Source organism: Poecilia formosa, unplaced genomic scaffold, assembly GCF_000485575.1.
Source record: "Poecilia formosa unplaced genomic scaffold, Poecilia_formosa-5.1.2 Scaffold103, whole genome shotgun sequence".
Lineage (NCBI taxonomy): Eukaryota > Metazoa > Chordata > Actinopteri > Cyprinodontiformes > Poeciliidae > Poecilia > Poecilia formosa.
This window is the reverse complement of record NW_006800042.1, coordinates 1,425,771-1,439,806: the sequence shown is the minus strand read 5'-3', so window position 1 is coordinate 1,439,806 and position 14,036 is coordinate 1,425,771. Positions and strand designations below refer to the sequence as shown.

At 38.7% G+C, this 14,036-nt stretch overlaps 3 protein-coding genes across 3 annotated transcripts in view; all 3 read left to right on the top strand.

Annotated features, from left to right (window-relative positions):
- The window catches only part of LOC103142945 (zinc finger protein 248-like), a 21,260-nt gene that overhangs the window by 4,903 nt on the left and 2,321 nt on the right, over positions 1-14,036 (top strand). The window lies entirely within an intron of this gene.
- On the top strand, positions 329-3,362 carry LOC103142943 (zinc finger protein 37-like). Its single transcript, XM_016674866.1, has 2 exons — positions 329-570; positions 2,080-3,362. The coding sequence occupies exons 1-2, from the start codon at positions 369-371 to the stop codon at positions 3,216-3,218; spliced, it is 1,341 nt and encodes a 446-aa protein (XP_016530352.1). The 5' UTR covers positions 329-368; the 3' UTR covers positions 3,219-3,362.
- LOC103142942 (zinc finger protein OZF-like) lies at positions 6,659-11,008 on the top strand. Its single transcript, XM_007559267.2, has 2 exons — positions 6,659-7,041; positions 8,739-11,008. The coding sequence occupies exons 1-2, from the start codon at positions 7,038-7,040 to the stop codon at positions 10,259-10,261; spliced, it is 1,527 nt and encodes a 508-aa protein (XP_007559329.1). The 5' UTR covers positions 6,659-7,037; the 3' UTR covers positions 10,262-11,008.

Here is a 14,036-nt window from a genome sequence, read left to right as displayed (position 1 = left end):
CATGTCAAACGGTGTTTTTAACTAAATTCCCAGAGGGTAGAGTCCCAGTTAAACGACGTTTAAATGAAGTCCTAAAAGGGGCAGGGTTTTAATGTTTTTATCTTTTCTAATCTTTTTTGTTCTCTCAAAATCTCTTTCTTACTGTTTATTCAATGTCATATGCTGTTTTTACTTTAATTATGTAAAGCACTTTGAAATGCCTTGCTGCTGAAATGTGCTATACAAATAACATTTGATTGATTGATCGATTGATTAACATTTCTAGTTCTTTCCAGCAGGTGGCGATAATGAGTAAATGCGCTTCTTCCTAATATCCAGCACACAGCAAAGAAGAATTTTCGGCCTCTTAGCAGAGTTAGCTTTACAATATGTCTACTGATGCCTCTGCAGCAACAATGTCTTTATCCCAGTCTCTGAGAGACTTCATCAAGGAGCGACTGACCGCTGCTGCTGAAGAAATATTCACGGAGTTTGATAAAACCATCGTCCAGTACGAGGAACAGCTGGATCTCCAACGTAAACTGCTTGATGTCAGCTGGAAACCTCAAGTAACCCTGCAGAGAATAAGAGGTGCTGCTGTTGTTCTATTGATCTTAGACGTGCAAAGAAGTATAGTAGGGGAGATCTTAACGTTAAAATGATTATTTCAGAAGCTAAATGAAAAACGAAGCTGAAAGGAATCTGAATTTCAGGTTAACGACAAGATCGAGGTGATAATTTTATGGTGGTGGCTTGTTATTTCGTCCTTTTGCACTATGTGTTTTTTTGTTTTTTGTTTTGTTTTGTTTTTTTCTGGGCGAAAGATAAAATATTGCGGTATTTTTGCACACTGCCTGCGTTCACGTTAGAAATTAAAACATACCAATGAGACCTCTGTTAACATGTTAATATAACCAAAAATATTGAATGATATATTAATTTCTAATACACTGAACCGTCTTAGCAATTGACTTTTTAGTTCTTGCTTTCTGATTTAATTTACGAGTTCAACTGCTATAGTTATTACTCTAAAAGTTGTACTTATATTTATTGCAAAATCTATACCCCTCAGTCACTAAGTTTATACTGTTGTTCAAAGAAAGTTGTTTTTTGCAGAACAATTCTTGTTAGCATAAGAAATGCATAATCTCCAAGACTCACTCAAATAAATGTTTATATTTGATGAGACATTTTTAAAATTGTAGTCTTATTAAAATGGTAAGATCAATATGTGCCACTATTGTTTTGAAGGAAAAATCCTTGTTATCACAGATTGATTTCACTTTACCTCAATTTCATGTCTGTTTATCCTGTGTTCTGTTCTTATTGACATAAGCAGTACAATATTTCTCAAAATTGTTCAAAATGTGCCATCAAAACTATGCACAATTTCATAATTGAACCTTATGGACTCCTGTCAATTATGAAGCTCAATATAGTCTTGATTTTATGAAGAGAAAACTGTTGATGAAGTCAGTTTCCACTACGTGTCACTTAAAATTTTAATTTGTGTTTGCTGTGAAATTTCTTAGTTAAAGTAGGGGTGCGTCAATTGTAGTTTTCTGGCCGATCTGTTGTCTGAAATGTTGTTAAACATAGCAAGAAAGTCGCTGAGTTGGCAACTGTTAACTGTAAATGTGTAGACATGACATAGTATGTGGCCTAGTCTGTCAGTCAGGCTGCTCTCATGGAGGGAGACCTTAACTAAGGGACCTTAACTTTTAGACGCGTCTCTGCTCAAACACACCTGGATCAAATAAACTGCTCGTTTCCAGCCTATTGCAGAGAGGAATGAATGCTGGTGAGGGAATTCAGACATTTTGGAGCAGAGGTGAATCTAAAAGTTGCAGGATGGTAGCCCTCGAGGACTGGAGTTGGTGACCCCTGCTTTACACCCATGGGTCAATTCTTTTTAAAAACATCTTTAATTGAATGCAGTTTATAGAACTATTATTTTGTAGCTCTTGTTTTTATTTGATCTTATACCCATTCAATCTGCAACGCTGTAACAGTTGAGGTTGTTAATAAAAAAAACTTTGAGGTAATAAAAGTGCTGTTATATTTGCATTATTAAACATTTTTATCCTTTTTTTTGTTTAGATGTTGAGCAGCAGGAGGTACGGGAGGAGAAGGGAGTTCATCTTAACCAGGGTTTCTGCAACACGGGGAGATGCATAAGTTTGGACCAAGAGGAAGCAGGATTTCCACAGATAAAAGACAAACAGAAGGAACTACCTCTCCAGCAGAAAGAGAATCAGGAAGATCCAGAATCTCTACAGATAAAGGACGAACATGAAGAGATAGAATCTGTACAGATAAAGGATGAACACGAGGAGACAGAATCTACACAGATAAAGGATGAACACGACAAACTCTGCATTAGTCTGGAGGAAGAGCTTGAAATCAAACAGGAGACGGATGCCTTTGTTATAACTCCTTCTTACGAAAGAGATAATGGGGAACCAGATCCAAGCAGCAACCGGCTTCAAGAGAACCAATACGACGAAATAATTGATCGTGAAAACTCTGAGTCAAATGGAGATAAAGAACTGAAACAAGATAAGAGATGTCAAAAAACTGGAGGTAGGCATGACAACATAGACAACAAAAAAGTAAAAAAACAGAAGAATAAAGAGACAAATGAGAATCTGTGCTCTTGTAATGTTTGTGATAAAGTTTTAGCCCGAAGTTATTTGTCTGAACACATGAGAATTCACACAGGTGAGAAGCTTTTCTTGTGCACGGTCTGTGGAAAAAGTTTTCGGCAACAAAATCATTTGACTGTACACATGAGAACTCACACTGGGGAGAAGCCTTTCCCCTGTGTGATTTGTGGAAAAAGCTTTACCCTGCAAATGGTCTTGACGAAACATATAAGGACTCACACAGGTGAGAAGCCGTTCTCCTGTCTAACTTGTGGAAAAAGTTTCAGGCATAGTGGGACATTATCTCAGCACACGAGAATCCACACGGGGGAGAAGCCTTTCCCATGTTCAACCTGTGGAAAACGTTTTAGTGACAAGAGAAATTTATCTCGACACATCAGAACTCACACAGACGAGAGGCCTTTCTCGTGTCCGACTTGTGGAAAAAACTTTCGTCAAGGAGGTCATTTGACTGTGCATATGAGAACTCATGCAGTCAAAAAGTTGTACTTATGTGAAATCTGTGGTGCTTGTTTCACTCAGAGCGTTGACTTGACGGATCACATGAAAACTCACAAAGGTAAAAAGGTGTAATCTTGTAGTATTCTCAAACGGTGATGAGATTTGTGGACTGATGTCTTCAAAGCATCTGCATGTTTGTTTGACCTTCATGTGGGTGAAGGTCTGACATTTGCTGACGTGTCGACATATTTCATATTTGTACATAATGGATCATGGCAGATGTTGCCCTGCGACAGACTGGCGACCTGTCCAGGGTGTACCCCGCCTCTCGCCCGGAACGTGAGCTGGAGATAGGCACCAGCACCCCTCCCGACCCCCATTGAGGGACAAGGGTGAAGGAAAATGGATGGATGGATGGATCATGGCAGAAGTTGACTAACACACGGTTCTGGGAACTTTCTAGATATGAACATTTAGCTCAGTCCATTTGTACAATCGTATGTCTTGTTTAAAAGCAGTTGGGTCACAAACCAACAAAGATGAGCCCCTCTCCATGTTGCCTGTGGTTATTTTGTAAAACTCCGAATCATGCCAGAAAGATTTCAATTTTTTTTAATCCGCCCAGTTGCACCATTTTTGTGAAAGATGCAACTGTAACCTTAGACAGAACAAGTTAAATGTTTTGCACACATTTTTGTTGGCTGTGGAATCTCCTACAAACATTGCCGGTGTACTTTATCTCTGACCAAACAAAAAAAAACACTTATGCCTCTATCAAAGGTGTGATGGAGAAATTTTGTGGAAAAACTCATGCCGTGATATACCTTGAAATCAGTTACTCCTGTTGCCTATTCTCTTCTGCCCTGAGTAGGCTACTACTTTCTTATTTTATAAGGATTTTTTTGGCTGTGCTGTCCTATGATAGTAAGTTTGTTGTGGTAGAGGGGCAAGACATACAGCAAAGGTCAACAGGCCAGGAATTGAACCTATGACAGCCACGTTGAGGACTGAGGCCTCCATACGTGGGTATATAATTCTGCCTTTGCTTGCTGTACTTTACTAAGTAAATTGTTATATATAGCATATATAATTTGTAAATAGTTTTTCTATAACTGTTATATATTGCCCTGTCTTTAAAGAGACTTTAAATTCACTGTCTCCTGACTTTACCCTGTACATATTATTTACAGTATATACAGTATGTCTCAGGATAATGGATAACATATGATTTCATTGTTGCATTGGGTCTTTGAGTAAAGAGATGATTTATCGGGTTTTCAGGCCAAATCCACCTCTAAATAAGCACTTGCACAGATGGTCACGCTGAAATCAAAAGGCATTTCTTAAAGAACTGTGTCTGTCAGACGACTCTGGGAGGAAGAAGGATGAATCTAATGTGTAGGATGATCTCATTAATCTGATAACAAGAGGGAACAGTTTGTCTCCAAAGCATAATGTGTGTAAAACTTGCTGTGAATTTACAAAAAGTAAAAAAAAATAAAAATCCTAAACTATGACCATATGTTCACTTAGTTAGAGCCTGTAGTTCTTCCCAATACACCAACAAATTAATAAAGACAAATGTACGAACAAGTTTACATACTGGCCTTTTATCAGAATCTCCAAGCCAAAAGGCTTATTTGGAGCTCTAATCTGATCTTTTTATGAGTTTTTGATATTGTGACTCTCATGCATGGTATAAACTAAACCTGAGTGATTTACTCCTGACATTGCTTGGCAATTTTTCAACAAGTGTCACAATATGAATGTTAGATCTGTGGGAGAAACTAAGAGTTAACAAATTTATTATTTCATAACTGTTTCCCTTCCTATCTTCTTAATTTTATTTTATTTTTTTACTAATGACTCATAATAAAAGAAAATATGTTTTACTTGCAGTGTCCTGCTCACTTAGTTTCCATCAGTTGCTTGAATAGCCAGTTTAGTTGATATCCAATAAATGCACTTTATGTAAAATAAAGATGTTTACACTGTGTTTTGTGAAAATAAATGGAAGTTTTCATTGTTGGTGTATTCTTTTTAAATTTCTTTAAGAAATAAAGGCAAAGTAGTTTTTCCTGCATTCATCTGCTCGGTGTTTTGCACCACAGGTCCTCCATTATTTTTCCAACAATACTTTAATCTCTCAATCTAGTTGACTTTTTGTGTTCCAGCTATGCTGGAACACAAAAACTGAGCAGCTTTGCATATCTGTCATAAAGTGTTTGAAAGTATAGAAAACTTTATATAAAGTCATGTAAATTTTTAAAAAACACCAAAATTATAAGAATAGGATGTCAGTGTACAGATGTATCCTCAGTCATGGTCTGTGTGCTCCAAAAATGTAATACTCAACACATTTCATGTCCGTTCATGATTTTTTTTTCTTCATCCAGTAACTTGAAGAAAGATGTACCTGGATACAGCCACAAATGTGGAAATGGAAAAATCAACAAGAATTAGGTGTGTGTCTGTATAAACATCAACACTGAAAAGGTGTGCCATGTATTTGTATTCAGTCCTCTTTACTCTGATTCCATAAAATAAAATCCAGTGCAACCCTTTTCACCCAAATGTCATCTTTGGAGTAAATAGAGTCCACCTGTATGTTTATGTCTGTATACATACAACTGTTCTGTGAATATTAAACAGCATCATGAAGACCAAGACCACCAGCAACAGCCAGGTCAGAGGTCAAACTGCAGAGAAACTTAAAGTAGATTTTGGTTATCAGACAAATTCCCAGAAACTGAAAATCTCTCTGAATAATATTAAATTCAAAAATAAAGAGTATGGCACATCTAAAAACATGATTATTCTACGACAGTTTTTTTTATTACTCTGAGAAGCTGTGAAGACACCCATGGTGCCTCTGGAGGAGCTGCAGAGATTAACAGCTAATATGTTGAACCTAGCCTACATGGAAGACTGACCAGAAAAAAACAACATTGTTGAAAAAGAAGAAGTGCTGTTTGTGGTGTGCCACAACCCATCCAATGGACAAAACAAACTTGGAAAAGAATGTGCTCTTATAAAAAAGAAACAAATTACATTTATACATATATATAAATGTAATTTGTTTCTTTATATATGTATATAAATAGTATATGTATATATGTTTGTGTGTAATCTGTATGATGGCATATACACAAACACACACACAAGAATTTAGAATAAACTTAAAACTTAACTATTTTTTTTAGAAACTGTGGAGTATTTACTACCTAGACCAATACAACATTTCTTAGATTCATCCTTAGATTACTATCATTATTTAGAGACTGTGGAGTAGTCACTTTTAAGGTAAGGTAAGGTAAGGTAGGGTAATTTTATTTATATAGCACATTTTCAGCAACAAGGCAATTCAAAGGAATTAGTTTAGTCACTCTTTAGCTTATTTTTTTCTTTAGAAACTGTAGAGTACTCACTATTTAGATGCAGAGACCAGAAGCCATCTTCTTTCACTAAATACGCTTTTACTTTTTTTTTTACCTTGCCTTCTCTCGCTTTGTGTTATTTTCCCCACTAGGTGTCAATACTGAGTAAGAAACGTATGTTACTAACCTTCATTAAACCAAGAAGAAGCCTTGTTTTTTTTTTTTTGTTTTTTTTTGTATGGTTAGCAGTGGTAGCTTTGCTATGTTGTGTGAGCTGAATATGGCTTTGTTCAGACCACCTTCGGAGTTAGCCTGAGACATTTGTACCTGCGTTAGCATGGCGGACTGAACGCCGTCCGTCGTGGGACTCACTAAGGGATCATACAGTGACCCAATGTGACTCCATCCAAACAGGAGAGTTACCTGGACTGGGTTCTCCGTGAAAAATAACATAAAGCGATTGAACAGCTCTATAAATACAGTATGTTTTTTTAGCTAGTAGGTTGAGTTGTTGGAATCGCTCCCAGTGAAGTTCTCTCTGGATTTTTCTGATCAGGCGAAATCACGGGGCTGAATGGGTAAGTAATTTTCAATCCACTTTCGTGTCTTTGTTTTTATCGTTCTTAGAGCCGAGTGAAACAGCTGCAGTCAACGGGTTGTAGAATGACTCATACAAAGCAAACATTTCTTTATTAATTAATAAAGCTGTCAATTTTACGCAATATGTAAATTTAGGCGACGCTCGTGTTGTGTTGATATGCATTTTCCTGTTAGTTGTAGGAGGGCTGATCTCTGCGCTGTTGTTACGGATTAACATGCTTTCTTGTTAGACAAGTGTACGCCCACCATAATAAACTTTGTTTGACTTTGCTGTATGACACCCTGACTTGTTACCTGTCAGATCAGAGTTTGTTTGTTTTTTTCTAGCTGAATTTGAAATTTGGGCATGTATTTATTAAAGAAATTCATTAGAGGAATAAAAAAAACTGCTGGAAGACGCCAGGGTAAATTAACATTCTGATCAAAACAGTGGACTCAGATCACACACTGTGTATCACTAAGTGCTTTTAAAGTGCATTGAAATGTGGATATACATAAAAAGAAAAACAAAACATATTTTAATCGTCCAAGTAAAGTTCAGATTGAGACATCACTTTGCATATATGCAAAGAACAATAGCACAGGAAAACGTCTTGTTAAATGAGCTATGGCCTCTTGATCTGGGCTTTCATGTAGATCTGATGACTGAATTAAATGAGCCTATCTCTGAACTGCAGTGCAATGACAACCATGTTGCTCAGATGATAAAATGCAGTCTTTACCTCTTTTACACCCAAAAGAGAGCACAGGTCAAACTACATGCCCAATTTCTTTACCTTTTCCTTTTTGTAGTTTATAACAATAATCAATTGCTCAAATGAGTGATGAATTGTAAAATTTTTGTGATCCGGTTGATTAAAAAAATAATGCCCGCATCTGGACCTTTTTCCAGTCAGAAGAGGGTGCCACTCGTCCTTCTTAAGCAGAGCCAGTTGATTCAGAAATAAAGATGGCGGTGCCATCACTGGACAGCAAAGTGAAACGGTCCAAAAAGAGTCCGGTGTGAGATGCAAAATCCACTTTATGTGATTCTGTTTAGAAATGTAAACACTCGACAAGCTCCTTAAGTTTCACCTTAATGGCGCTCATTCAGTCGTGCTGCATGGTGAAGCAGCGTCAACTTCTCAACCATACACAGCTGCTTAGAGGGGCACTTCAACAAAAAGGTAGAAGCAAGACTGTGCACAATATCACTCTCACTACTGATTGACTGTCCTGAGAGAAGAGAGTTACTGTCCACTTCTTTGACATTGAATGGACAGTAAACTCTGTGGTTCTGAACATCTCTCTTTCATGAGGAATCGTGTCATATTTTATTCTTTTCATCTTTTATTTTTTCTATTTAGCAACTTTTTTGTTTATTCAGACAGTATTTGATAACTGATGCAAAAATCATTAAAAATATAATGATGTACTTCTTTTTTAAAATTCAGCATTGAATGAAAAATGTAGCATTTCATGTCATGGAAAAAACGGTCACTTATCAATTAATTGTTAGTCGATTGGTAAGATCAATCAACTTTAGATTGTCATTAATTGACAACTTGCATCTCTAATTTGAAGGCTTGTATTTTCTAATGTATCTTTAGTTGCATGAAATCACAAAAGTGAGTTTTTAATTCTTTATGCTGTTATTAACTAATTAGCCTGTTTTCTTTTCCTTTTGCCCGTTTAGAGCTCCCACAGCATTGTGTCTCAAAGAAAGTGGAGGTTCTCACTGACCAAACGTGGATTCAGGAGAAAAACTCCAGTTTGGGTCAAAAAGATGCTCAATGGATGAAGGACGACCAGGATGAATTTGAACAAGTGCAGATAAAGGTTGAACAGGAGGAACCAGAACAAGTGCGGGTAATGGATGATCAGGATGAAGGAGAACCTCCACAGATAAATTGTGAAAAGAAAGTACTACAAGTTCTTTTAATAAGTGAGAATGAGGAAGAACCAGAACTTCTCCTAGTTAAAAAGGAAATGGAGGAATCAGAACTTCCACAGATAAAGGATGAACAGGAGGAACTCTGTCTCAATCTTGAGAAAGAACAGCTTAAACTAAAGCAGGAGACTGATTCCATCCCAGTAGCTCCTACGTATACGAAAAGGGAACATAGGCAACCAGAAGTAAACCGGGTCCAACTGCATATCCAAAACCAGGAAAAGAAAGATTACACAGACCCAGGATCAAGTAGTGTGAGTAGTGAGTGTCAGGAAATCCGAGATGACGATGACAACCCAGGCGGATCAAGTGTAAAAAAACACAAGAACGAGAATTTTTCTTCCTGCAAACTTTGTGGTAAAGTCTTAAGCCGTAATTATTTAAATGAACACATGAGAATTCACACAGGTGAGAAACCGTTCTCATGTTTGACCTGTGGAAAGAAATTTGTTAAAAAAAGTAATTTAATAGTTCATTTCAGAACCCATTCGGGTGAGAAACTTTTCACATGTTTGACCTGTGGAAAGAGTTTTGGCTCAAGTGGAAATTTATTTCGGCACTTGAAAACTCACTCAGGTCAGAAGCTTTTCCCGTGTATTACCTGTGGAAAAAGTTTTAGAGAAAGAGAAACTTTATCGCATCACATGCGGATTCACACAGGTGAGAAGCCCTTCTCATGTATTACCTGTGGAAAAAGTTTCAGGTTGAGAGGAAGTCTATTTCGACACTTAAAAACTCACACGGGTCAGAAGCTTTTCTCTTGTGTCACCTGTGGAAAAAATTTTAGAGAAAGACAAACACTATCTCAGCACATGAAAACTCACACAGGTGAGAAGCCTTTCTCGTGTACGACTTGTGGAAAATGTTTCAGGCAAAAAGAAACTTTATCTCGGCATATGAGAACTCATACTGGTGAGAAGCCTTTCTCGTGTTTGATCTGTGGAGAAAGTTTTAGGCAAAAAGGAGCTTTATCGGGGCACATGAGAATTCACACAGGTGAGAAGCCTTTCTCATGCGTCATCTGTGGACAAAGCTTTAGCCAAAAAGAAACTTTATCTCGACACATGAGAACTCACACGGGTGAGAAACCTTTCTCATGTGGGATCTGTGGAGAAAGTTTTAGGCAACGAGCAGCTTTATCTCGGCATATCAGAACTCACACAGGCGAGAAACCGTTCTCCTGTGTGACATGTGGAAAAAGTTTCAGCCTGAAAGGAGGTTTGTCTCGGCACTTAAAAACTCACTCAGGTGAGAAAAAGCCCATCTGATGTTTGAACTCTGTCTAGGCGGTGTTTTAAATCTGCTCAATGAGCACACTTTCCAGTCAGAAATAGTTTGTGCTTACAAATCAAACTGCATAGTTGTGAATTATGATGGAGTATTAAGGCCAGACTAACATTTTTTTTTCCTATGAGAAGTCATAATAATGTGACAATGAAGTCACAATATAAATTATATAGGAATTGTAAAGTTAAGAGAAAAAAAAGCTCCTACAGTGTAATCAAACTCTGTAGAAGCAAGAACATGCGGTTCTTTCTGCAAAATCATTATACCTGTATGTATTATAAATATTTTGCTTTTGATTCTGGTGTGGCAAAAGATTTAGTGTTTCTTTTGTAAAACCAATACTAAAGTAAAACTTCACAAGTTGCTAATTTTAACTAGATTACTACTTTCCCCCTAATTTTAAAACATTATAATCTTAGTATTATGTTATTGTCTTATTACATCTCTATTCTTATTACAGCAGTTTTGTTCTTGTAAGCGTTTACTTTTAATATATGACTTTTTTCATATTTTTATTTTATTTTCATAACTTAGAAAAAATATTAGTCTGGCTCTAATACTCCATAGTAGTGCATTGAATTTTATAACCCAAAATGAAAGGGTTGAACATTTATGCTTTGTGCATATGTCGATGGAAACGTGTGTAAGTAAAATATCTGTGTTATATAAATTTTGGACTTTTAAGTTAAAATGTGTAGTTTTAAATAAATCTTGCCACTATGTAAACCAAAATGTCTTAATTTTTTTTTATTTTATTTTATCATTGTACATTTGTAGATAAGAATTTGAGTAAAAAAAAAAAAGATTTGTACTGCAGAAAAACTGTAAAATTATTTAAAAATAATTACATGTTCCATTTTTTTTCCAAAAGTCTTTTTACAACTAAAACAGTGTTGAACTGCTCTCAAGTTCCCATGAGATTGAATCTGCTAGTATAAATGTAGATCAATATTTTCTACATTCTTTCAGTTGATTGGTTAATCCAATCAGATTACAGAAGGGACAAAGGAGATCGGAAGTCATGACTCCACGCTAAAACTGTTTTGATTGTATAATTCTTCTCCTTCGCTCCAAATATCCAGTTTTTACTCCTGCAGTTAGTTTGAAGTTGTACATGTCAGATTTGAAGTATATATTTCAGCTCCAATAATGTCATTTCACAAATTATAAATGGCTGAATTAATTTTTGAATTGAATGTTAACATATTTATCAATACCATCACCAAAGTATTATACATTTTCACCTTTATTCATGAATGTCAGGCATGAATTAAACAACAATAAAATCACTTAGATACCACCTGCTTTCACTAACCCTTGTATGTGGTGTGTGTGTGTGTCTCTGAGGTTTCTCTTTTACCGTTGGAAGAATGCTTAAATCAATTGTTATTGTTACAATCATACATCACAGGACTCTTGCACTTGCATTGCATATGGCATCCCTCCTCCTCCGTGCTTTATGTTTGCTCAGTTGAACTCAGGAGTGCTGAGTCACATGACAACAAAGGCAAATAAATGACACGTTGAGAAATAGACTACCGTTTATCAGTGTTGGACAAGTTACTTTGAAATAGTTTTTAGTAACAAATAGCAAATGACTTCCCAAAAAAGTAATCCAGGTGCTTTACTAATTTAGCTTTACTAAATGTAATTACTTATTTTCAAGAGTAATTAGTTACTTAATTATTTGGTTACTTTTCAAAAATCACTGCACAACCTGAGTATGCTGCAAACTGATACATTTCAGTCTATACTCTTTCTGCATATTGGATCATATAAAATTTTATCAAATGAAAGTGCCTCATTTTAAAACTTGATTTGTTGCTCTTTTAACTTTGTACACATTACATCTCTAAAAATTGGATGAAAACACTTTCTGAGTTGAAGACGTCAGATATTTAAATCTATTCTCACTATATTGTAAGAAAATCAAGTCTGCCTTCTGTTAAAGCTGAGGTATGTAAGTTTTATAAATATCCATCCATCCATCCATCCATTTTCTTCCGCTTATCCGGGGTCGGGTCGTGGGGGCAGCAGCTTCAGAAGGGAGGCCCAGACTTCCCTCTCCCCAGCCACTTCTTCCAGCTCCTCCGGCGGAACCCCAAGGCGTTCCTAGGCCAGCTGAGAGACATAGTCCTTCCAGGGTGTCCTGGTTCTTCCCCGGGGCCACCTTCCGGTGGGATATGCCCGGAACACCTCACCAGGGAGGCGTCCAGGAGGCATCCTGACCAGATGCCCAAGCCACCTCAACTGGCTCCTCTCGACGTGGAGGAGCAGCGGCTCTGAGTCCCTCCCGGATGACCGAGCTTCTCACCCTATCTCTAAAGGAGAGCCCAGCCACCCTGCGGAGGAAACCCATTTCGTTCTTTCGGTCATGACCCAAAGCTCATGACCCTAGATGAGGGTGGGGATGTAGATTAACCGGTAAATCGAGAGCTTCGCTTTTTGACTCGGCTCTCTCTTCACCACAACGGATCGGTACAGCGCCTGTTTCACAGCAGACGCTGCCCCAATCCGCCTGTCGATCTCCTGCTCCCTTCTTCCCTCATTCGTGAACAAGATCCCCAGATACTTAAACTCCTCCACTTGAAGCAGGACGACCCCCCTGACCCGGAGAAGGCACTCTACCCTTTTCCGGCTCAAGACCATGGCCTCAGATTTGGAGGCACTGATCCTCATCCCGGCCGCTTCACACTCGGCTGCAAACCGCTCCAGCGAGAGCTGCAGATCACAATCTGATGAAGCCAAAAGGACCACATCATTCGCAAAAAGCAGTTTTGGTAGCGATCCTAAGGCCACCAAAACGGATCCCCTCAACACCTCGGCTGTGCCTAGAAATTCTGTCCATGAAAGTAATGAACAGAATCGGTGACAAAGGGCTGCCTTGGCGGAGTCCAACTCTCACCGGAAACGGGCCCGACTTACTGCCGGCAATGCAGACCAGACTCCGACACCAGTCATACAGGGACCTGACAGCCCGTATCAAAGGGCCCGGTACCCCATACTCCTGGAGAACCCCCCACAAAGCCCCCTTAGGGACATGGTCGAACGCCTTCTCAAAGTCCACAAAACACATGTAGATGTGGGCAAACTCCCATGCACCCTCCACGACCCTGCCGAGGGTGTAGAGCTTGTCCAGTGTTCCACGACCAGGACTAAAACCACACTGCTCTTCCTGAATCCGAGGTTCGACTATCCAACGGACCCTCCTCTCCAGGACCCCTGAATAGACCTTACCAGGGAGGCTAAAGAGTGTGACCCCCCTGTAATTGGACCACACCCTCTGGTCCCCCTTTTTGAACAGGGGGAGCACCACCCCAATCTGCCAATCCAGGGGAACTGCCCCTGATGTCCATGCGATATTGCAGAGTCGCGTGAGCCAACACAACCCTACAACATCCAGAGCCACTCCCGGGGCCCTGCCACCAAAGAGCTTTTTGACCACTTCGGCGACCTCGTCCCCAGAGACTGGAGAGCCCAACCCAGAGTCCCCAGGCTCAGCTTCCTCAACAGAAAGCATATTGGTGGGATTGAGGAAGTCTTCGAAGTATTCCGCCCACCGGCCCACAACGTCCCGAGTCGAGGTCAGCAGCACACCATCTCCACTATAAACAGTGTTGGTGCTGCACTGCTTCCCACTCCTGAGACGCCGGATGGTGAACCAGAATCGCATCAAAGCCGTGCAGAAGTGTTTCTCCATGGCCTCTCCGAATATATATATATTCGGAGAGGCCATGGAGAAACATGGCCTCTCCG

Bases quoted from the DNA above. Each gene is read 5' to 3' on its own strand.
- LOC103142943 (XM_016674866.1), top strand. From the start codon at position 369: ATGTCTACTGATGCCTCTGCAGCAACAATGTCTTTATCCCAGTCTCTG. The intron at 571-2,079 runs GTGCTGCTGTTG...TTTTTTGTTTAG, and splicing joins AACCCTGCAGAGAATAAGAG to ATGTTGAGCAGCAGGAGGTA.